The sequence below is a fragment of the Hesperophylax consimilis genome, chromosome 3 (genome assembly GCF_061612785.1).
Source record: "Hesperophylax consimilis isolate HC1 chromosome 3, BYU_Hcon_1.0, whole genome shotgun sequence".
NCBI lineage: Eukaryota > Metazoa > Arthropoda > Insecta > Trichoptera > Limnephilidae > Hesperophylax > Hesperophylax consimilis.
In genome coordinates this window covers 39,115,063-39,137,499 of record NC_142838.1, presented here as the reverse complement: position 1 = coordinate 39,137,499, position 22,437 = coordinate 39,115,063, and the positions used below count along the sequence as shown (strand labels likewise).

Below are 22,437 nucleotides of genomic sequence, written 5' to 3'. Positions count from 1 at the left end.
ATTAATGATGATAATGGCTCTCACTCCACTTCCACGGAGAGTGTCCGGGAATCTGAAGACGAAACCACTTCTTTATTCAGCAGCGATATTTCTGGATCCTACTCCAACTTCTCTTCCCTTTCTATTGAAGAAGCATCCCCGATTTCATCAATGACTGAAAGATCCATTGAAAACATTCAAGATTGGTCTTCTGATTCTTTGCAACAGTTATTAGACATTTCAGATCTGTCTTCTTTGGAAAATGACTCCGGCAATATTCTCGAAGATGGTGCAGATGATGCGAAAGATCCAACTTCTACAAGTCAAACAGAAAGCCAAACCAAATCAAATGTGACCTATTCAACATTCAATTTTGAAGTCAAACTCAATCCAACCAAAGAAATATTCAACTCAAAGGTGAATACATCTATTGAAAACATTTTGAATTTTCAAGATAATAAAGCATTCCTAAAAAAGAAATTGTATCCTGAGAGTAATATCTTGAAACCATTTTATACCAAGATGCATAACAACGACAAAGAGCGAATAAAGACGGTTATAAATATGGGATCATTAATGGACAATGATGAGCTTATGTTAGAGGAGCTAAACACAGTTCAGGTCAGTAAGAAAAATCTTTCAAAAGAACTTAGTTCATACCCGGAGTTATCAAACGAATTACACGAATCAGAAGGACGTGAAATACATAAATTAAAGAATACCCGCCAATTGAAGAACTCAAATAGTACAAAGTCTAATACAAATCAAGAGGCTCAAAAAAATTTCGAAAGACATTCTAATCAATGTCCCACAAATGAAGAATTAATAAAAAAGCTAAACCAGTTAGACTATGAACTGCAGCAGCCGGTGTGGCACTCGTATACTTTTGGCACAGGGGCCTACAACCGGGAGGAGCTCCGCATTGTGGAGGTGATAGCGGAGAAGTCCCTGAAGTTGGAGCGGCCGGTGGTTGAGTGGACCAGCACCGGAGCGCATGCAGCTGGCAGGGGGCCCCACGGTCTCACCCTACTCACCTCAAACCGTGATGGGATGCACGTTGAACACTTGGGTAAGATGCACAAATCATGTATTTAATGCCACGGTGAAAATACTGCAATCAAGACAGCCAAGACAATTTTTGAAAAATCTGTTAATAAGTTGTGACCCTTGCCCTTACAATGTTTTATACCAATAAATCAACTACTTGGCCGAGTTACTGGGTTATATCACTAAGATTACCAACGTTAAAAGAAAGAAGAAAAGGGGGTAACTTCATTGAGACTTTCAAAATTTTATCTGGACATTGTAGTTGGCTTGCATCCAAGAAATCATATAAATCTCTTTGGACACTCAAAGAAAATTAGTAAAACACCTTTTACATCCAATCCTAGGAAACACTACCTTGCAAATAGAGTAGTGGATGAATGGAACAAACTTTCACAACATGTTGTCAATTATACTAACATAAACCAATCGTGAGCTCGATTGGATTCTTATTTGGAGAGAAGAAAGTATTAACTTATTTTGAATATAAAACAACTCAATTACTGTTAAACTTATTGTGAAATCATATATAAGCGCATTAGCAGAATACTGCCTGCTCATTAAATAATATTAATAATGTCAAGAGTCAGAATAATAGAAGAGTATGTAAGAGACAATGTATGAATATGGATGAAGCAAGGATTGTGAGGCAAGACAGAGTAGTTTTATGGCAACTTGATTAACCCAACACAAAAAATTGAGAGATGTCTACCGTCTGTTTTACATTTCACAGGGTGTAAAAGCACATACCCAAAAGACTTTAACCAACTTCCTCGGCATATTTGAGAAAAAAATATGAATATCATTTTGCTGTCTGATGACATTTTTTTAACATTCGAGGATTCGGTGTATATATACAGGGTGTCCGGAAACTCGTAGTACAAGCGGGAAACTGGTGAATCTACATCACATTTGGAGTCGATTTTGTAGTATTTTTTTTTTTTATTTGAGCTTTCGTTATCGAGTAAATCGAGTTTGAAGTTGATTTTTTTTTTTTTTTTTTTTAATCAAATTCTTATAAATTATTACTGAAGATCAAAGTACCCAACTAATTAAAACTATTTGAAAGTAAAACAAATGAAGAAACTCGGATTTGAAGCATTATTTTGAAATCACCCTTCATTTAACCCGGTGTAATCATAAAATATTTCTGCTCTGCAGGGTTAAAACATCTGTTATTCAACCCTAAACACCAGAAAAAACTTTAACCCTAAAATAGCCGAAAAATATTTTTTTTTGGTTTTTTTTTTTTTTTTGAAAATGCTCAAATCAAAAAACTTTGTTTTTTTGGGTTCCCCATGTGGTGTAGATTCTCCAGTTTCCCGCTTGTACTACGAGTTTCCGGACACCGTGTATATATACATTTACCATATGTTTTAATTAATATCATTCCTCAAAATATTAATATGGAAACATATGAGACTGCTTACTGTGGTTTAAAGCCAATGAATCCACCTAGATTTCACCGTTCATCCCATATTTTTAGGTTTTATAAATTTGGCAATTGTTTAAAAATCCCTCGAATGGATTTAACAAAAAATATGTTTTTCCATGGATACAAACTGGCGCATTGCTTAATACGCACTCCGTCTCGTTCCAGCAGCATCTTAGAGACGAGACAGAGCGCGTATCACGTGATCCCTTGTGACAAGTGGCAGTGTAATCAATTGCGATGTACAGAAAAAAATCACCAGACAGCAAAATGTTATCTACAATTTTACTTCAAATATGCTCAGAAATCGCTGGTTAAAGTCTTCCGGGTAAGTGTTGATACACCCTGTAAAGAATATGCTTCCTTTGAAGCATATGAAAGATTACTGCACTTATGGTTGTTCCAGTAGACTTACTAGTATAAGAGATACTTCACAATTTTATTCTCTGCTTCGTGTATTTAAACAATTAATACAGATCCTAGGCGAAGCACTACAAAGTAATGCAAAAACGTATGTTTTTGGTTTGAAAATTTGATCGCTTAGAAATATTTCAGATGCTTTAATTAAATACTGCAAGTAGAAAACATCTTGGACTTAGAAACCATCGAGCTTTTTATGACAAGCCTAGAAAAAATAATGATGCAAATGTGAATGGTAGCAGAAGTAAAGGATGCTCGAGGAAGTCATGGCACGACCAAGTGAATCAGATACTTGAGTCGGGCCACATCAAGAGTGAGAATAATAGAAGAGTATGTATGAGACGATGTATGAATGTGAATGAGGCAAGGAGTTTGTGCCAAGACCGAGTTGTTTGGCGGTCTGTCCTCTCTGCCTACCCCTGCGGCGAAACGGCGTGATGGTTAGTAAGTTAGTTAAAAAAAAAAATTATCGGGCTTATAGAACTGCTTTAAAGTTCAAAATCTCCTACTTATGAACCCCTTTTCGGTTATAGATTTATTGTAAAATGTTAAGCAGGGAATTTAAGCTTTATAGCCATCTACATGAGGAGTATTATTATTAGCGGACCGATTATAAATGTCACACAACTTGACGCATCGCTTTAATATTAATTTATTATTTACATTTTAGATTTCGACGAGCAAATAACTTCCATGTGTATGTTCCAATGGTGGGCTGCAGAAGAAAGAACCATGAATAGTGGACTCATTACAGCTCAAGATACAATTATTAATTGGCATCATTTAGAAGGTAAAATTGAATAACATAATGAGTTAAATAGTCAATGGGTAGTGTAATTTTTCATGATATTTTGAGAAATCTTTCGTTGTTTCAGGAGACAATCATCTGACTCAAATTTGGTCGTGGACATTATACGACTCTATCAAGCACATGAGCGTGTATAAGTTGGGAGGACATTGGAAAATTGCTATCACTTCTGAAGAGGGTGTAGTTTGTAAGAATTATTATTTATAAAGTTATTCGTAATGGACTCTTTGCTTTCATTGCTTATTCGGGTTATATCATTACATTAATATTCAATCATTATTCTAGCAATTTTTGGTCTGGACTTGTGGAAAAATTGGTGGTTCGAACAACGATGGAACGGAAACGGAAAGCCAATAATTATCAATGATGGAAAGTTTATAGCTGTCATACAAAGTGATTTGGAGACAGTCGCAATATTTAAATACAGCCCCACAACAAGATTGTACAGCTGTTTCAAGGTACAAACAAAATACATACGACCAAAATAAAAAACGTATGTTAAAAAATTAACCCATAAGTTTTTTTTAACTTTAAGCATCTATTTATGGTTTGACTCAGGATTGAACCTTCCTATCAATCATCAACAACGATTCGATGTCGGGAAGTGGGTTAGTTTCCGCTACCAAGATTTGCATTCATTCTCATTCATTATTGAAACAAAAGTGAAATTCAAATAGACATATTAAAAAAAATTATCATTAATTTTGACTTTTTTTTCAGAATATTACAAGTCCTGGTGTTCTTGAAGTATCTGCTTTCACAGCAGGCCCTCACAGCTTCCTGGCAGTCGGAGGGGATCATTCCGCCATTTATCAAATTAAAGGAAATCAGTTTGAAGAGATGTTATTGCAAAATTATCAACTAGAACATGTGGAGTTGTGGCTACCGATCAAGTTGGGATATTACAGAAATGATGTGATGGTCCTCTTCCAACACCGGCTGGACCACCACAGCCACTCCAGTAGCGTTCTGGAAGCTCTTCAGTGGAACGGAGAGAGCTTTGTGCTGCTGGAGCACTCACCGTGTAGATCTCACGATGAAGAAATGTTTGGCTTCACGTGTATCCTCGATGCTGAAGGAGAAAAAGGTCTCCGAGGGGCTACAAACTTGCTCACAGTTCACGGAGACGCCAGCGTACTGACAGCCAGCGAAGAGTTTGCTCCTATCATGTTCGTTATCAAAACTGAACTAGTGAAAATGATGGATCCGGTCGAACAAGAAGTGAAAAGTGTTCTAGCCGTCAAACAAATACTAGGAGACAAACTTTTGGCCCAACAAAAAGTTTTGGAAGAAGCAGAAAGAGCCCTGAATCGAGATTTCCACAAAGATATAAATTTGCTAACAGCAGGTTGGTGAATATATTATTTAACATTCTTATTTTTAACAGACTGAACATTTTACGCAATGGTTGAACAAAGCAGTTGTTTTATAATGTGACGATTCATCAAAATCATTGAGGATTTATTTACAGATAATTGGAAAATCAAAGAATTACACGCACCGTCGATACGTGTAAACGGAAACTTGAAAGACTTTCTGAGAGAAAGTAAAATAGTCACTATTGCGGGACAAAACGTGAACAACTTTGATTTCAACATTGACATGTCTCCTTTGTTTAGTGAAATTAAAAGCAATCACTTGCGGATCAAAGCTTTGGTTCATAAAATAGGAAATGCAGTGTTGAAAAAGGAAGGCCTTCCTACTACGCTGCCAGATGTTAGAATTAAGGGAGGAATAACTGTCAATGGAAACGTTAAAGTAAATAGTGCTCAAATTAATATTTTAAATGATGTGAGCGTGGATCACATTTTCAAAGATGCGGTTATGAAGCCCAAAGACAGAAACATTGTGATTCACGGGAAAAAGATCCTCGGAAACTTGAGAACCAACCACCTCAATGTAGAAATGATAAATGGAATGAATATTGTAAATCCTTCCAAAAATATTAATCCTTTATTTGTGACTGGAGATCTTGAAATATTCAGCCACTTAAATGTACTGGCTGACATAAAACTTGGAGACCAGGGAACATTCAATGGAATTAATTTGAAAGATGACATTTATACAGCGGATAAAAAGTCTTTTGAAGTCGATACAAAATTTTATCCACTCAATTTTGATAGCATTAAAGTTCGTGATAAATTAATCATCGATAATAAGGCGAACGGCTATGACTTCACGGTCAAGGGACTCACAAAAGTGATTGAAGAAAAATCTTATCAAGCAACAGATCAAGTCATGCAGAATTTTAACCAATTAAACCTGATGTCACTATCTGTAGCAAAGAACCTCGATTTCATTAACATTAACGGAAGGCCGTGGAAAGATTTTATCGACCGGGTAATCATGAAAAATCAAAACATGAACGTTGAACAGCTTCGTGTTGATGGTGTAAGTATAAGATTAAGATTGTTTCAACAAAAACCATTAATAATTTTAGCCTACTAAATAAAAAGTATATAGTCAATCAGTTATTCAGTAGTATGTCAGTTATGTAGACTGTTTGTCAAATAAGTTGTGTTATTTTCAGAAAATTGCAGTTGACAGATCCTTGACAATGAAAGGCTTAAATAGCCTGCAGTTTCCGCAAGACTTCTTCTTCACCAATGAGGAGTCTGCGTCTAAAGTGTCAGCCACGAAGACCTTCATCGGCTCGGTCCGCGTGGGAGCCGTGGACTGCGATGGAACTGTTAATGGAATCCTACCACAGAACATTGTTACACTATCATCGCCACAAAATTTGGATAACTTTACATTTTATGATTTAACAGTAACCGAAAGATTAAACGTGAGTTGCTTCTTTTTGTAGTCTTTCCGAAAATTTTCTTAGGCTTACATATTACATTACGAATTTAAATTGATTGAAAACTTTTCAGGTGAAAGGGGAGATTACAGGACGAGATTTAGATGCCTTCTTATCCAATCCTCTACTTAAAGACACAACTAATATCAGATCTAAAGTCATATTTAAAAATTTGATAGTGGAGGGTGACGTAATTGTGCAAAATAAAATCAACGATAGCACCTGGGATTTCTTGAAAGACATTGTTCCAAAAAGCAACCAACCATTGACAATAAACTCCTTGAAAACTTTTGAAGGAAATGTATTTATCCAAAATGGCCTCAATGTCCAGTCAGGGTTCATCAATAACAGAAGAATCAAAGAATTCTTTACAATTGACACGGAACAGGATATTACAACAGATGAACTGAACGGAGAGATTATATTTGACAATCTTCAGGTGGGTGGGCTGTTTGATGGAGTCAATATATCTGATCTTACCGACAATACCATCAAGTTATCTGGGGATCAGACTGTTATGGCAGATTTACTATTTGAGGACGACTTTGATAATCCTGACAGTGTCATCATAGAAGATAGAGCCGCTAACGTTATTGCCAAGAGTTTGGAAGTTACCGAGACATGCAACAATTGGATGGTGCCAGATGCACTGTATATTGAAAATGATAATAAGCTCATACTCAACTCTCCCGAATTCAACAGATTGCACATTGATCAACTGGTCATCGATGGAAATCTTGAAACCTCTTTTAGCATATCTGGAGTCAATTTGGATGATTTCGATAAGATGAGACTTAGTAAAACACAGTTCCGAGAAATAACCGCCCCTTATGAGATTGGACGAGCTAAAATGCAGAGCCTCGATTTTAAATATTTAAATGGCCAAAAGAAAGAAGATATAAGCGCCTTCGTAAGAAAAATGGATAACATTCACGATGAGATTGCAGCGGGAAAAGTAAATATTAGAAATCTACGGGTGAATGGAAAATTAGATGTTTTCAGAATAAATGGTATAGACTTGCATCAACTAGCGGAGGATGCTGTGTGGTTAAAAGAAGATAGTTACATCTCTGAACCTATAACATTCACTGACAGCGTCAATGTGAGAGAACTTCTCTTGGCTGGAAATGTCGGGAATAAACATTTTGAAAATTTTATGCACGACATTGTCCAAAAAACTGACAGTTCTATCACATTCACTGGTAAAAAAACTTATATGAATGGTTTGGAAGTTCGGGGAAATGTAGCCACAGACTATATCAACAGCATCCACACACAAAACTTACTGAATATTAACAGCAAGCAGACACTCGAAGGAACAGCTTACATCAATGGCAATATTAATATCTACGAAAACATCCAAACCTACGGAATGATAAATGAAGTCTCGATGCGGAAGCTATCCAAATTCGCCAAATACGCCAGGAACAATGAATATCATCTTGAAGGAGACGTTTCATTAGCAGATGGCACATTCATTGATAACTTTATTGTCAATGGTTTGGTAAATGAACTTTACAATCCGGAGAATATTTTGAATTCAGTCGTACACATACACGACGATAATAACTTTGAAAACAATATTGCTTTCAATGGTCCAGTAATAATCAACAATAATTTGGACATCTCTAATGTTTACAATGGAGTAGATGTAGGAGAATTACTAGAAAATATTGTTTTTCTGAATAGTGATACTGTCATAAATTCTTCTCTGGAATTCAAAGAGCCCCTAACTGTGCATGGAACGTTGAATATTCTTCACAATTTGCAAGGAACTATGATAAAAGGTTGTAGCATCGAAGAATGGAAAAGAAGTGCAGTTTTTCTTGATCAATGGCAAAAAGTATATGGCCGTAAGCACTTTCACGATTTAACAATAGAAAATAATATCAATGTTGAATACTTAAATAATTATCCCATGGACGATCTTATAAAACATGGTGAGAATGTCTATAATAAAACTGTAAAGTTTGAAAAGGTGTTTGTGGATTCTGATATAACAGTAGAAGGCACCATTAACTCGGTTAATTTAGAAGCAGAAACCAATAACCGATTGATGATGAACGGCGAACAAGTAATAGACGCACCCACATATTTCCACTCAAATGTTTACATCACCAATAATGCTAATTTAAAGACAGTAAACGATAAATATTTTGATGTAATAACAGTGGATTCAGATGTAGCGTTATTAGGGAATTATATCTTTCATGGAAACACAACATTCGAGAAAAATCTTAACATATCTAACCGGGTCAATGATATAGACCTAGATATCTGGATGAAAAATGCGGTCTTTACCAACAGCAATGGAGATCGCTTTATTACAGGAAAGTGGAATGTGTCTGGTGATGTTTACTATAAAAAAGGTGTATTGAGCAGTGAGGATATCGCCTCTCAAGTTCAAAATATTGCAGAGTATATAACACACGGAGACAGAAGTACCTCAGAGGTTGTAAATGATGAAGATGTGATTACGCAATACAGAAACATGTGCGCACACCTTAACAGTATTGTAGACATATCCAACAATCAGATTTCTCTTTCCAAGAACTTTGAGGAAGTTCAATCCATCCCACTCTCAAATAAATTCAACGCACACCATTTCCAGCACAATGGAGAGAGCTTCATAATACTGAGCGAGCTTGGGTTATGTACAAGCGAATTGTGGAAGTGGAAGGAAGACTCGGGAATATTCACTAAGGAAAATCAAATAGAGACCGGATGTGCGGTTTCCTGGCACACTGTCAAACAAGGAGTCTATACATATATCATCAGTTTGTCAGATAGATGTCAATGTATTTATACAGGAATGGAACTTTGGAATTTCGATGGCTATACTCTGCAGGTATTACATACTTTATTTGACCCGCACATCAAGTGAAATAACACAAAACTGCATTATACAAGTGGTAAGCTAGTTACACATGAGAGATATAACCTATGTGTGTGGTACCTATATCCTATAAAATGTGGGCTTTACTTATTTCACTATATCGCTCGCCATACAATGCCGTACAGTCATCACAGACGTGTATTATAATACGGTGACCGGGTATATCATTAAAATGACAATTCAACACACCTACAAAAAGTGGTGTAAAGTCATGAAAAGTGATGAAACAAAAACTAGATTAAATAGGTTACATATGTAACTATTTAATCTAGTTTTTGTTTCATCACTTTTAATGACCCTATATTACTTTTTAAAGGTGTGTTGAATTTTCATTTTGATGAAATATCAAGGAACCTTATAATAAATATCTGTGACAGTTGTATGGGATTGTATAGCCGCGCCTACTTATTTCATGAGGTTATATCTCTTGTGTGTGCACTGTGCACGCAATTACCACGAATGTAACCATTTTTAAATATATCTATTTGAATTTCACCATAATTTTTGTGAATGAATGAATAAATTAATGCAAATTTGGAAGTCGAAATTAACCCACTTCCCGATTTTCGATTGAGCTGAAACTCGGCTGATAGACTCATTGTCAATGACAATGCATTCATCAACTTTTGGTGGCAATCTCACACGAGGCAATTCTCTGACATTGGATGACATTACAGCAATTAATATAAGAAATAAATGTCAGTCCTACCCGATCGGCATTTGGCGAGGTTGATAGAGTTGTCCACTCTAGTTCCCGGGTAGGAAGGTTCAATACTCAGTCAAACAAAAAAATTATTTTAAAATAGATGTATTACAGAAAAAAAAGTTTGCTTTTTAATGCCATTTTCTCCAAACAAATATTGAGATGTTCATTCACAAAATAATGAATCTTTATCAAAATGTTTTTTTTTGACAATTGTGTAACACTGCTTCTAACGACAATATCAAATTATATGTCCCGGTTTTTTCACTCTCCTGAACAAAATTTGTTAACACTTCAGGCTATTTTTTTCGCTTTTGGGAACAACTCATATGGTCTCAAAGAAATCTCCATTACTGTAATGGAGATACAACGCAGAAATATGCTCTAAACGGTGTTAGAAAGAGGAAACACCATCCTTTATATTCAAATCAAGAGTTTTAAAATATGCACCTTTTTGAAACCAAAGGTTCCGAACATAATTTGAAACAAAATAATTATTATTTTTATTAATTATTGTACGAAACTACAATAAATGAGGTGACAGTAACGTTTTTAATACATTTGTCTAATAAAATGAGTTTTTTCTTTTTTTTCATTATCGGTAATTTTTGTTACAAAAAACGTAAAGTGAGTCATTTTGAATTTTTTGTTGGCATTAAAAAAATTTATATATCAAAAAGTATAATTTTTATTTACAACAATAACATTTGAAAGCGTATTTTATCACCTTTCAAAAGCAATTTATAGTTTTCAGATACATTCAGAAATATTCCATTATTCTGATTTTATTGCAAAGCGGAAATACTCTGACCTTCTGTCAAAATATGGTTGAGGCCTGCAGAGTTAAATGTCACATTCGGAGTACTGAACGCTAAACAATGATATTATTTTTTTTTAACCTTATGCAACATCTATAAATGTTTTAATATACTTAAAAACTCAAATTTCAGCACATCAATAGTTTTCCACCTGCTGAATACGCACAAAAATTACTCAACGAAGAAGGAACATTATACACTCTTGATGAGAATTATTTATACAAGTATGAACTTAATACAGTTGATGTCAGCATTCAACTGATACAAAAACAAGCATGGCCGACAGCGGGTAGCCTCTTAAGATTTTTCCCCCACATTTCAAACGTACTGCTGTTGACAGACGGACATGGCATCTACCAGCTATCTGAACCTAATGAGGCACTTTCGCAGCAAAGTGATTTTAAAGTCTCTATAGCATTCGCAGAGGAGAAACTTGCATGGGCCGATGAGGTGATTGATTTCAGTGTGGGAAAACACAACAAGAAGTTGTTTGCTGCAGTTTGGTCTGATTTGAAGGATGATGCAACAGACGGATCTATAACGGTGAGATATAGATTCTTTCAAATGTCCTTGGACTCAACAAAGCGCAGTAATGCTAAATCAGGTGTTTTTGTCAAGTGTCCCTGTTAAATACTGACACTCTGTCCGCTTCAGTGTTTGATCAATATTTTATCAGCCGTCAATTTGACACTTGGCCACAATATAGTCAAAAGCTGAAACAAACCAAGAATCAGAGTTTAACGGAGACTGTTCAAATGTCAAGAATTCAAAATGGTGCTGATTGTTTTTAAATCCAATTCATTAAATAAAGAATAAATAGGTTATTTAATTTAGACTGGATTTAATGATTAATTTAATTTATTTTGACTTTAATGTAACAGAGGTTGGAACATCCCGACCTTGGTAAAAAATGTTAATTTTAATTACCATTGTAATTTAAACATTCTGGAACATAATGAAATAATAACCACCCCTAAGTCCTACTTCAAATCATCAAAAAGACTAATTACGGTAGTGACTCTGTCTGTCTGAAACTCCAGTTCAATGAACTCTAGAACATTTGATTTGAATTTAAGTATTACTTTAAAAATTTGTAGTGTTTGTTTGGAGAATTCAGACGAGCGATAATGTACCTAACTGTAGTATACTTTTTTTTTTATTGCCATTTTCAAAACTGATTTGTGGAGAATTCAGACTAGCCGTGACTTTCCACAGGACTGCACTAGTTTAAAATAAAAAAGATTTAACAACATTATTTGTTATATTTTCTAGATATATGAAGACCTGTTCGCAGCCAAAGTTTTCCAAAAACTTATTGCTTTCAAGCCTACATCGTTGAAGGTCATCCAGTTACCAAACTACCGAACAATGCTTGTGTTTATTGAGAATAACCGAGCTGTTAGAATGTATTCTTACCATGGATTCCAGGGCTTCAAGTATGTTTCTAGTTTGGACATACAGGCCAACAAGTTGGAAGTGTTTAGCCCAGGAAAGTACCCAACTCCCAGATATGTGTCATGTCTTATTGTAAGTGGCAATGAAAGATCTTCAGTACATTGCATAAACTCTTTAGGTCATAGAAAACTTTTAAACCATATTCCATGTAATTTATAGAATAATTTGCAGAAAATGTATAAAATCACTGTTAAATTGTATAGAATCAATATTTAGAAATGTTATATTTATTATTTATTAGAAAATTTTATTGGATGTATAAAATCAAATTATTATTTGTTAAAAAATTCATTATTTGTAAGTGAAGATCCATTGTTGTGTAATCTGTAAGTGAAGATGCATTATTGTGTAATCTCTAAGGGAAGATGAATTGTTGTGTAATCTGCTTTATTAATTAATGTTATTTCATATTATTATTGTTAATACATAATTAATTTGTAAGATGTGAGAAAAATATCAAAATAATTAATGCTTTTCTCACCATTTAATGTATTGATTTGAGTATTTTGTTTGAGAAAATACAATTTTAAACACGATCTTTGTAGATTTTATAATGCAAATGTTTTAATAATTATTGCATGAATTTGTGTAAGATGTTATTGTCTGTAACTAAAAAATTAAATGAATGTTATAATTGGCAAGTTACTGTTTTATTATTGATCTTGTATATTTGTCATCGACGATCGACCTCTTCCTTCTCATGCATCTTGTGTGAAAACGAAAAAGACAGAAGATACTAGAATGATGACACCACGTACAACCTCTCTCTGTAAAGTCTATTATTATGAAGTTATTAAAAGTGATGAAAAAAAAAACCTGGTCTATAAACTAACTTGGTTTTTTTCATCGCTCTTCATGACTTTATCACTTTTCAAAAATGTGTTGAATTGGGAATTTGAATTAAAAATATTATGTATAAAAAAACATATATGTATTCATATAAATCAACAAACGCTGATTCTGAATATATAAGTGTAATTGTGTATAAATTATACATAGAATTAAGAAAGAGATATTAACTTCCTGCGTTTGGTCGGCGGATTCTGACAGAACTTACAACACTACCTCACGGGTAGACAAAACCCTACCTACTGTTTTTTGACTTTTTGGAAATAATGGCATACAGAGCTCCGGGCCAAAAAGGCCCCTTTCTCTTTCAACATGAAGTACCTACTGTTAACCGACAAAACCCAGGTAAGTGTGATATTATGTGTACCCACTCTTCCAGATTTCGATCATTTTGGCAGGGCTTTGAAAAATGAAAAAATATTTTAATATTGAAAATGACATTAGCTAGTCCTCACAAAAATGTGTGGTGCAATAAAAATATTGCCAGTTTATCCCCATTTCAGGTCAGGGAGTAAAGAATAATAGCAACTGGCAATTTAAAGCTTATACCGACCTGCTGGAATGATGGATATGCAAACTGTTAACTAAAGTGGCGCCATCTCGCCCAGAGTTTAAAAGTCATTGGCGAGGGCCGTTCATGTTTCGGACAAATTACAATACTGTGGTAAATATTCAAACTCTGTGCGTATAGATAATTGATGTTCCATGATGAGCAATATGGAATTCACTCACACCACATTACAAATGACACGTGATACAAAGAATGAAAATTCGAGCTCATTGAATTTAACTTAATACTCATGTTACATTTATTTTTATTATTTGCTTTGATTTTCGGTGATAATATTATCAGTTGATAATTATTATTTTTAGAATGACCGAAAGTTTGGGTGTGCGTTGCTCCAACGCTCCTTAGTGCTAACTGCCACTTATCTTATAGGTCGGTAAGCAATCGACACAAATCAAATGCTGTAAGACCCTGCGCAGAAAAGTTCCACACTGAACAGTGCTGCAAGCCGTTACCTTACTATAAACAAACATAATTTTCTGCGCAGGGTCTTACAGTACTCGGTTTATGTTGATTTCTTGTCGATTTATGACGGGCTAGCTTTACACAAATCTGAAATGTTCTTACATTGCTATAAAAGTTGGAACAGACGGTTTATGGTAAACTTAGATAAAAAATAAAGATCAATTTAAAATCAATGTTAAATTAAAACAACTTAAATCAGTTCATAATAAAAACACAAATAAAAATTTTATGGCTGTTTTTAATTCAAATTGAAATTAGGTACGGGATTGATAAACAATCAGGAATGGAAATTCATTAAACATTCTCTCTACCCCATCTGCACATATCAAGTATCGCCAATGATGATCTAACAATTATTATTGCAAATACTGACAATTTTATCTAAAAAAAAAAGTATACAAATATACTATAATATAAAACATCACAATCACAGAGTTGAAAACTAACACATGCACGAATAAATGAATCACTCCAAACTTGTATCTCCTCACCCATATCCAGTAACAAACTGTTGATGATACGGAAATGTGGTGTTAATTCCTAAACTGACTGATGTTCATAGAACATAAACATATCGTTTCACTGAGTTGACAAGCAGAGTCCTTTAGAAAGTAACAGTCTTCGAACCCCTTAACTTAAACCTTGTTGAATGCGGCAATGTCTACGCTTTGAACCTGGAAATGAGAAGAAAACAATGTAAGAACGGATGAAACATACATATCGTCGACGAAGAAACAATACCGCCTAAGTGACATAAATCTTAGTCACTTTTTTTATGAAATTCGACAGTAAAGTAAATTACACTTATGTCTGTATACTAGCGCCACAGAGTAGCACACAGCGGCAAATAAGCAATATCAGACAACAGACATCAGTTATATTTTTAATGAAATACCGCATATCTCCAATACTTCCGTCACAACATAGTTTTAACGTGCCACGGAAAGTTGATACTCCTCAAAAGTTTTTTGTCTCTCCTGCAAAATTAGATTTTTGGAGATCGGTGACGATATAATACAATGATTCTTGAAAATTTTATACTACACGCAATAATCCCAAAAATCAAACAACAAAATAGCAATACATTATTTTAAACATATGCAGTTTAACGGAATACAATAATCACCTTTATACGAAGGCCACAGGCTAATGTGGGATCCACAATCCAGCGCAAAGAGTTTGATATTGCGTGAAGATGAATACATTTCATAATATTCCAAATTGTCAACAATTATGACAGGCCGTCTGAGAGGCAGGGGTAACCAAGGCTATCTCTTAAAACTGACTGAATTTGGATCGCTTGCATTGAGGGTCGTTAACAGTACCGTGGATTTATCAATAATTATTCTCAAAATATTAAGATAACAAAGTTAGTGTTTATCTTACATAGTCTTCATTCTTCTCGATCTCTTCTTGCAACCAGTCGATAGAGACCTTGTCATCCTCCACAACGCAGGAGATCTGTAGTTTCTGGATACCGTAGGCGAGGGTTACCAACTTGGAGGCACCCCACAGGAGGCCGTCGCAGGCGATCAGGCGAACCTTCTCCTCCAACACCTTCATGTCGGTCTCGTCGTCCCACGGCTTCACGTCCAGGATGATGTTGGACTTGGCGATCAGGACGGGCTCTGAGGAAAAAAATTGAATCAATTACAAAACAAACAACCTTTACTATGCTGACCTTTTCAACGTAATCTATTCCATCACACAGTATGTTGTGATACGATGTATGTGTGCGTTTTAGTAAAACTTCATAGATCACAAAGACAAGGTTCATTGAGTAAGTAGATTAACCCCTTAAGGCTAGACAATAATGTATCATGTTAGTTACAAAACCTATCCGGTCGAACGATAGCTACCCATATTTAGTTACATATTCAGTCGCCTATCAATATATTGATGGCTTGGTAAAAACACACACTTAAGAAACAAGCTTATGTAAAGGTCCACAGTCAACCGTATACCTTTTCCTATTGATAAGGCATTTCCTGAAGGGAAGAACGCAATAAACACTAAAACAATTGACTATATTCGCAAAGTGAATGCAATTTATAGAGGAAGACCACCAAGATTTCTATCTCAGCATCATAAACTGGCCAACTATAATAGAAAGAGAAAATGCCGAAAAACCAGATTAATACATAATCTTATTTCGACATTTTAATCTCGTTTATTATTAAAAGGGTACTTGTACCAGAAATGTTTTTATTTTTCATATTTTATTCTTAATAAGAACCTTTAACTATTTAACCTAATAACATCGTAATGACTTTTGACTATGTGCTAAAATATCAAAACCAAAATAAATTATAAGGTTTTTCTTGATTTCCCAATAATTTGATAAGAGTGACATGTCCCCTTTTAAAAATAAATAATTCAATTATACAATTAAAACCTAAGAATACAGGATAAACAATTAAATATAAGTGGATTCATCGGCTTTAAACCACAGTAAGCAGTTATGTTTCCATATTAATATATTCAGAAGAATGATTTTTTTAATAACCGCCACCGAATCAATAATCAGATTATATCAAATATCAGTCAAATACATCATAGCTCGAGTAGCTATCAGATATTTACATTTTAAATTCAATTTCAAATGCGGGAACAACGATGGTAAACTTTTAAAACTGTTTATATCGTATGTCTGGCCATTATAGAAATTAAGATAGAACGAGTTTTATGAGGACTTGTCATTTGGTGACACATATGGCACATGACTCAACAGCTACTGATGTTTCATAGCAAAAACGTCACTACATGACCCGATGAATTAAAATCAAAAATATGAGCGATAGTGGAAACAATAACCTCCTGGTCAACCTACTTGTGGATTTCTTGGCAGCGTAGTTGGCGAGTCTCTCCTCACGGATTTTGGCAGCGGCATCGTCATCCTCGCCGTCCGAGTCGGAGGCAAACAGGTCCACACCGTCGTCAGAGTCCTCTGCGGGGGCTGCCGCTACCGGGGCCTTGGGAGCCTTGGCGGGCAGGGAGCACACAGCGGGGGCGGGCTGCACAGGTCAATGGAGTCGATTTTATAAAACTTAATTTTTTTTTTTAAAGAATGACTAACATTCCCAGGTTACGAATATCCTGACAATATTTGAAAATCTCCTACTACCTACTTGTGTCGTGATGGAGGACTTAGCCAGCCTAGGAATTGAACACACTACGCCTGGGTGGGACCCAGATGCGATATCAATTCAGCCACTGACCGGATTGCATACCAATAATTTATTTTATTTATTGAAGAAAGAAAAATCCACATTACTTATAACCTAACACTATTTGAAAGCCTCCTACTATCATTATTATAAGCGGAAAAAGATGCTTCTATAATGATGGATATCAGAGGGTGCCAGAAGAAGCGAATTCTCATAAATGATAAAATGCTTTTTAAAAATACCCTTCAACAAATATTTCCAGAAGAACCCATCACACTAATCTTACTAAAATTTAGTTAAAACGGTTATTTACTGCAGAAGAAACAGCTGGTATGCGCTCGGCGAGGGTCTTGACCTCACTCTGGATGCCAATCACCAGCTTGCGGAGATCCACTATGGCCGTCTCAAGGCTGGTGATCCTGTTCACCACCTCGTCGCTGTGCACGCTGGCCAGGACTGTGTCCATCTATAATCAGTACCAGGGTTGCAGAACATCATATTATATATTGATAATCATTACAGAGAGTTCTGTTTTAATTATTGGGGATAAAGTGCGCTAACTTCGTGAGGTGATTCTACATGATTTTAGAAGTAAAAAAAATAAATAACTTTATGAAATTCTAATGTTTTAAGGTAGTTTTCAGGTAAAAAAAAAAAGATTAATTGTTTGTATGGAAAAATAAATATTCTTCTATTGAAAAATATTTTTGTATGGGAAAATGAACATTGAATTTCGAAAAAAGGAATTTTTCTTTTTTACTTCTACCATCATGTAGAATCACCTCCCGAAGTTAGCGCACTTTACCACCGTATACCCTGTATGTAGTGAGGTTTTGGGTACACCCACAGCGACTAGCATTATTTATACTAATGTCAAGTCATAACCTTCAAGATTGAAAGTCAAGGGCATACACCACTAGACTACGGAGGTTGTATGGGGTGGGTCAAAATGAAGTGCAAATTAATTAAATGTTGGTTTAGATCAGAAATGAGGAAAGTAAATTAGTTGAACATCACTGAATATGTTAGGATTTGTGGGTTTTTACTTTTTTGTTTGTTTAGATAACATACAAGTGTGTGTAAAATATTAATTGAAATTTATTCTCCGTTGGAAATATTTAATCTATATTTAAATATATCTTTGTTTAATTATTATTTTTTTGATAAATTAATGTTTTTAAAGACAAGATTTTATTTATGCATAGCACAAAGGATAACAATTATTTTCGAGTCCCGTTGGCGTCATGTATTTTTTATCAGGAGATTTTTTCAATGTGGATGAGTGTTTCAGGCGAACAATTATTGCTTATAAAAATAATATCTTTGTTTGGTTAACATTAATTTTTTAAATATTTCTGTTACATTTTTTATTATAAGTAATAAAATTAAAAATAAAACTGTGATTTCAACCCACAAGTGCAGATGCATTTCGGTTTTAACTAACACATTAGTTTAATTATTTCATTGTTATGTTTTCAGTAATGGTTATCTGTATCAATCCATGCATGAGAATGAAGATTCATTAAATGATGAGAGAAATCAAATCACCAGAAAAACAATATGTTATAATAATTACAAATAAGAAACCATTAGCCTGTGGAGTATATTTCACCGAGATAACCTTTCCATTATCTTCTAAAACTTCTATCAGACATTGAACATTCACACATTCGAGACTAGATAATGCATTCATCTTATCTTGTCGAAGTATACTTAGAATAATTTATTTATAAATTCTGCTCCATCCAACTGGGCGGGAATAATAATTATATGTAATTGGCTTGACATCTGATCCTACATGTGTTGGAGTAAAGTTGGTTGGTTGGGGTTTGGATGACTGATTCATACTTACGCATTCCAGAGTGTTCTTGATGTGCTGTCGCGCTTTGGCCACCTCGCTGGCCAGAGAAGAGCCCTGCACCGAGCAGACCTGGGACGACCCTCCCTATACAGAACAACACTTCTTAACTCCAATAATCTGAACAGCTGACTATCTGGCGTCTGTACTTGTTGAGCTATTCAACTGGCTGTACAAATCCACCCATACTGATTAGAATACATCGGCAGATGAGAAGATAGGCTACTTGGCTAGCTTCAAGTCCCAGGTTCCACTCACATATTGTAGACCAATGATCCCTTTCACCAATCAAAACTAAGCAGACAAATTTATTTTAAACATTATTAGATCACTTAATTTCATTTCAACATAATAATTTTTCAACTGAGCGTTTGAGCAAATAATAATCAAGTATGTATTTTTTACATGTTAACTGCATAAACATTTATTCCATCAGACATTCGTGAACAAAGTCAAGGTTTTGACCTGCAAAAAAAACTATATTGATGTCCATTTCACATAGTGATGGTTAATCCAAACTAATAATAGACGACAGGAAAAATGCTCTGTCGTGTTGATGTCACCGAGATTGTCTTTTGAGCTTCATTTTAATTTAGTGATCGATCAGTTTGATTGGTAAAAGTGGCCAAAAGACTCAATCGATATCGGTGGATGTCATACACATTTAATGCATGCCAGAAACTTCAATTAACACCTTTTCATTCAGTATAGAATTACATAATTAAAGAAATAAAAATAATGATAATAATGTCCATCACATTCAAGATACTAAATACATACATACATCCATCACCAGTACAGGGTACTAAATACATACATACTAATTAAATTATACTGTACACATTTTTGTTTGCCAGCACTTACAGAGATACAAACCTTTTTATTGCAGTCATGAACTGAAACACGCTCTGATGTATTAGTTTTTATGATAGTTTATTTGACATCGTTGCTAATTTAATCAGGTGTACACATAATTACACATTATCAAAACTGAAGCAACCACATTCCCAGTGTAAATGTGTAATTACCCCATTCTCTCATCATAATATGACTGACCCTCTAATTAATTCATTAACTGTATTCAAGTGAGCAACTAAGCAGGTTATTATTATATTAATTTAATTCAAAGAAGCAACTAATAATAGGTTATCCTTGTATTATATTTGAATCCAAGTGAGCCACTAAATGCATTATCCTAAAACTTCAAAAAATATATATTTAAGATATGAGAAAATGAATTCATGAGTGGGACTTTTGAATTTCGAATCAGCACTACACTACATTACAAATACCTACCTGTTAGCAATATAAAATTACTAGTACTTGTTGTGATACAAAGCCAGTTATAATAAATTGTTAAATAAAAAATCATTAAATAAATAATTGTTGATAAAAATAGCAACTATTCATGCATGTACCAAACTTCCGTGACTTCTAGATAATAATACATGACGAGATGAATATCTATGAATGTACATGAAATCACTACACTTCTAACTCAATATAATAACTACAATACCTACATGAATATATTTAGCAACTCGGCAAGAGCCAAAGTATAAAAGTGCATATGTGCCTCGCTCGATGTCGGCTTGTAAAATGGCGTGCTCTAATAATTGACGTGATAAAGTTCTGGTAAATTAGAAAGCTCAAAATAGCAAACTATAGCACTCAAACACAAGTTGCAGTTAGCCAGGTGCAGAATACCTGGGCGACGTCGCTCTTGGTCGGCGGTGCACTAACCGCACTGGCCGAACTGGCCACACCCGCGGCCACCACCTTCTCTGCTGGCTTCACTTCCACTTTGGGAGTCGCTGCTGCCTCCTCTTTCTCTCTCTTGTTAGCCCGTTTCTTCTCTGCTTTGCTGAGTTTCTGATTGGGTTCTTTCTTGGCTTGCTTGGGGGCCTCCGGGGCAGAGGCAGGAGCGGGAGCAGGGGTGGCAGATGGGGCTCTGGCGGCAGGGGCGGCGGGGGTGGCCGAGGGGGCCCGGTTGGCGGGAGCTGCAGTGGCTGCGGGTGGAGCACGGGCGAGAGGGAGAGGCTCCTCCCGGGCAGGGGAAGGGGGGAGCTCCTTGTTAGAAATAGAATCCAACATCATTTCACGCTGTCGATTCGCCTCTCTAGCCTTTTTACTCTTTTTGTTTGTTTTTTCCTTGAAATCGCAAAGATCCAGGACAGACGTATAATCCTGGAGACGTGACTTTGAGACTTTAGTTTTCCTGGGTTGTGAACCGTGAGTTTCGGGAGAGGAAGGGAGAGGGTTAGAATCTATTTCCTTGGGACTTCCTTTGGCAGCCTTAGGCAGCTTGTAATGGGATAAAAAAGTTGATAATTCATATTCACAAATACCGGTTGTTAGAATAAACTTTTGCCCTGATCACCAGAGGGACATGCAGTTTTAGTAATTCCAAATTGATGCTACATAGAAATACATCAAATTGACATATCCGAGAATTGTGACAAATATTGTAGAAGAGGAAAAAAGCAATAAGTTTACCTTTGCAAGACCTTCGAAGTGCTGACGTTCAGCATCGTCGTACTTGCTCTTATCCATCCAGATCTTCTCATGAATTAATCCTGCCGCCATTTTGAGTTTCTGGAATAATATAAGGCCCTAGGTCAAAACAACGCGCGACCTTGTCATTGACAGTGTTGGCTAACGAACTTATTATAAAATAAATTTAGATGCTCATTGGCATTGACGAATAGCCCATGTGGTTCAAATTAGCCACCCATACAACAATCCTATTACACGTCATACAGATGTATTAGCTTTGCAATTAATTTATCAACACACAGAAAAAATTCGTAAAACTAATTGACTATTTGATTAACATTAGAATTTAACATAACATTTAAATTCTTACCGGAATTTATAATCAATATGCCAAAAACAGCCACTAGAAAATTTGACGGCCTTTGAAGAAAGGATGAAGCAAGTGATGCCTCACGGCAAAAAAAAATTAAGTTGACGGCTCAATAATTAATTAAGAACTTTTGGGGCAAAATGTGCAAATTTTGAATATTGCAATTTTTATCGACTGCCGACGAAAAGAAGTTTATTTTTTTTGGTTTCAGTATTATTTATAATGAGAGTGCGTGAAATGTAACGGCTTTACGGGTAAAAAAGGAAATGGACACGCACGGACATTTTCGATAAAGAAATCAATATA

At 35.2% G+C, this 22,437-nt stretch overlaps 2 protein-coding genes and 1 long non-coding RNA gene across 5 annotated transcripts; 2 read left to right on the top strand and 1 right to left on the bottom strand.

Annotated features, from left to right (window-relative positions):
* Positions 1-458: 458 nt before the first annotated feature.
* On the top strand, positions 459-6,492 carry fs(1)N (female sterile (1) Nasrat). Its single transcript, XM_089650783.1, has 7 exons — positions 459-1,048; positions 3,546-3,665; positions 3,751-3,870; positions 3,969-4,141; positions 4,404-5,031; positions 5,155-6,074; positions 6,214-6,492. Exons 1-7 carry the CDS (start codon positions 502-504, stop codon positions 6,490-6,492), a joined length of 2,787 nt encoding a protein of 928 aa, XP_089506909.1. The 5' UTR covers positions 459-501.
* Positions 6,493-6,573: 81 nt separating this feature from the next.
* On the top strand, positions 6,574-12,707 carry LOC149425459 (uncharacterized). Its single transcript, XR_016305688.1, has 3 exons — positions 6,574-9,334; positions 11,036-11,446; positions 12,176-12,707. It is a non-coding gene; the product is annotated as an uncharacterized LOC149425459 (long non-coding RNA).
* A 1,753-nt stretch (positions 12,708-14,460) lies between these two features.
* On the bottom strand, positions 14,461-22,217 carry LOC149425458 (putative elongation factor 1-delta). 3 transcript variants are annotated; one of them, XM_089650669.1, is made up of 7 exons: positions 22,132-22,217; positions 21,762-21,860; positions 20,973-21,452; positions 17,721-17,873; positions 17,071-17,254; positions 15,627-15,868; positions 14,461-14,914 (listed from the first exon to the last, which is right to left on the bottom strand). In XM_089650669.1, exons 2-7 carry the CDS (start codon positions 21,849-21,851, stop codon positions 14,876-14,878), a joined length of 1,188 nt encoding a protein of 395 aa, XP_089506795.1. In that variant the 5' UTR covers positions 21,852-21,860; positions 22,132-22,217; the 3' UTR covers positions 14,461-14,875. The 3 variants fall into 3 exon arrangements, with proteins under 3 accessions (XP_089506795.1, XP_089506796.1, XP_089506797.1); XM_089650670.1 differs by having other exon boundaries at positions 20,973-21,335; XM_089650671.1 differs by lacking the exon at positions 20,973-21,452 and adding an exon at positions 19,260-19,352.
* Between the last annotated feature and the right edge of the window lie 220 nt (positions 22,218-22,437).

Bases quoted from the DNA above. Each gene is read 5' to 3' on its own strand.
- LOC149425458 (XM_089650669.1), bottom strand. From the start codon at position 21,851: ATGGCGGCAGGATTAATTCATGAGAAGATCTGGATGGATAAGAGCAAG. The intron at 17,255-17,720 runs GTAAATAACCGT...TGACCTGTGCAG, and splicing joins TACCAGCTGTTTCTTCTGCA to CCCGCCCCCGCTGTGTGCTC. The intron at 15,869-17,070 runs GTAGGTTGACCA...TTTTTTCCTCAG, and splicing joins CGCTGCCAAGAAATCCACAA to AGCCCGTCCTGATCGCCAAG.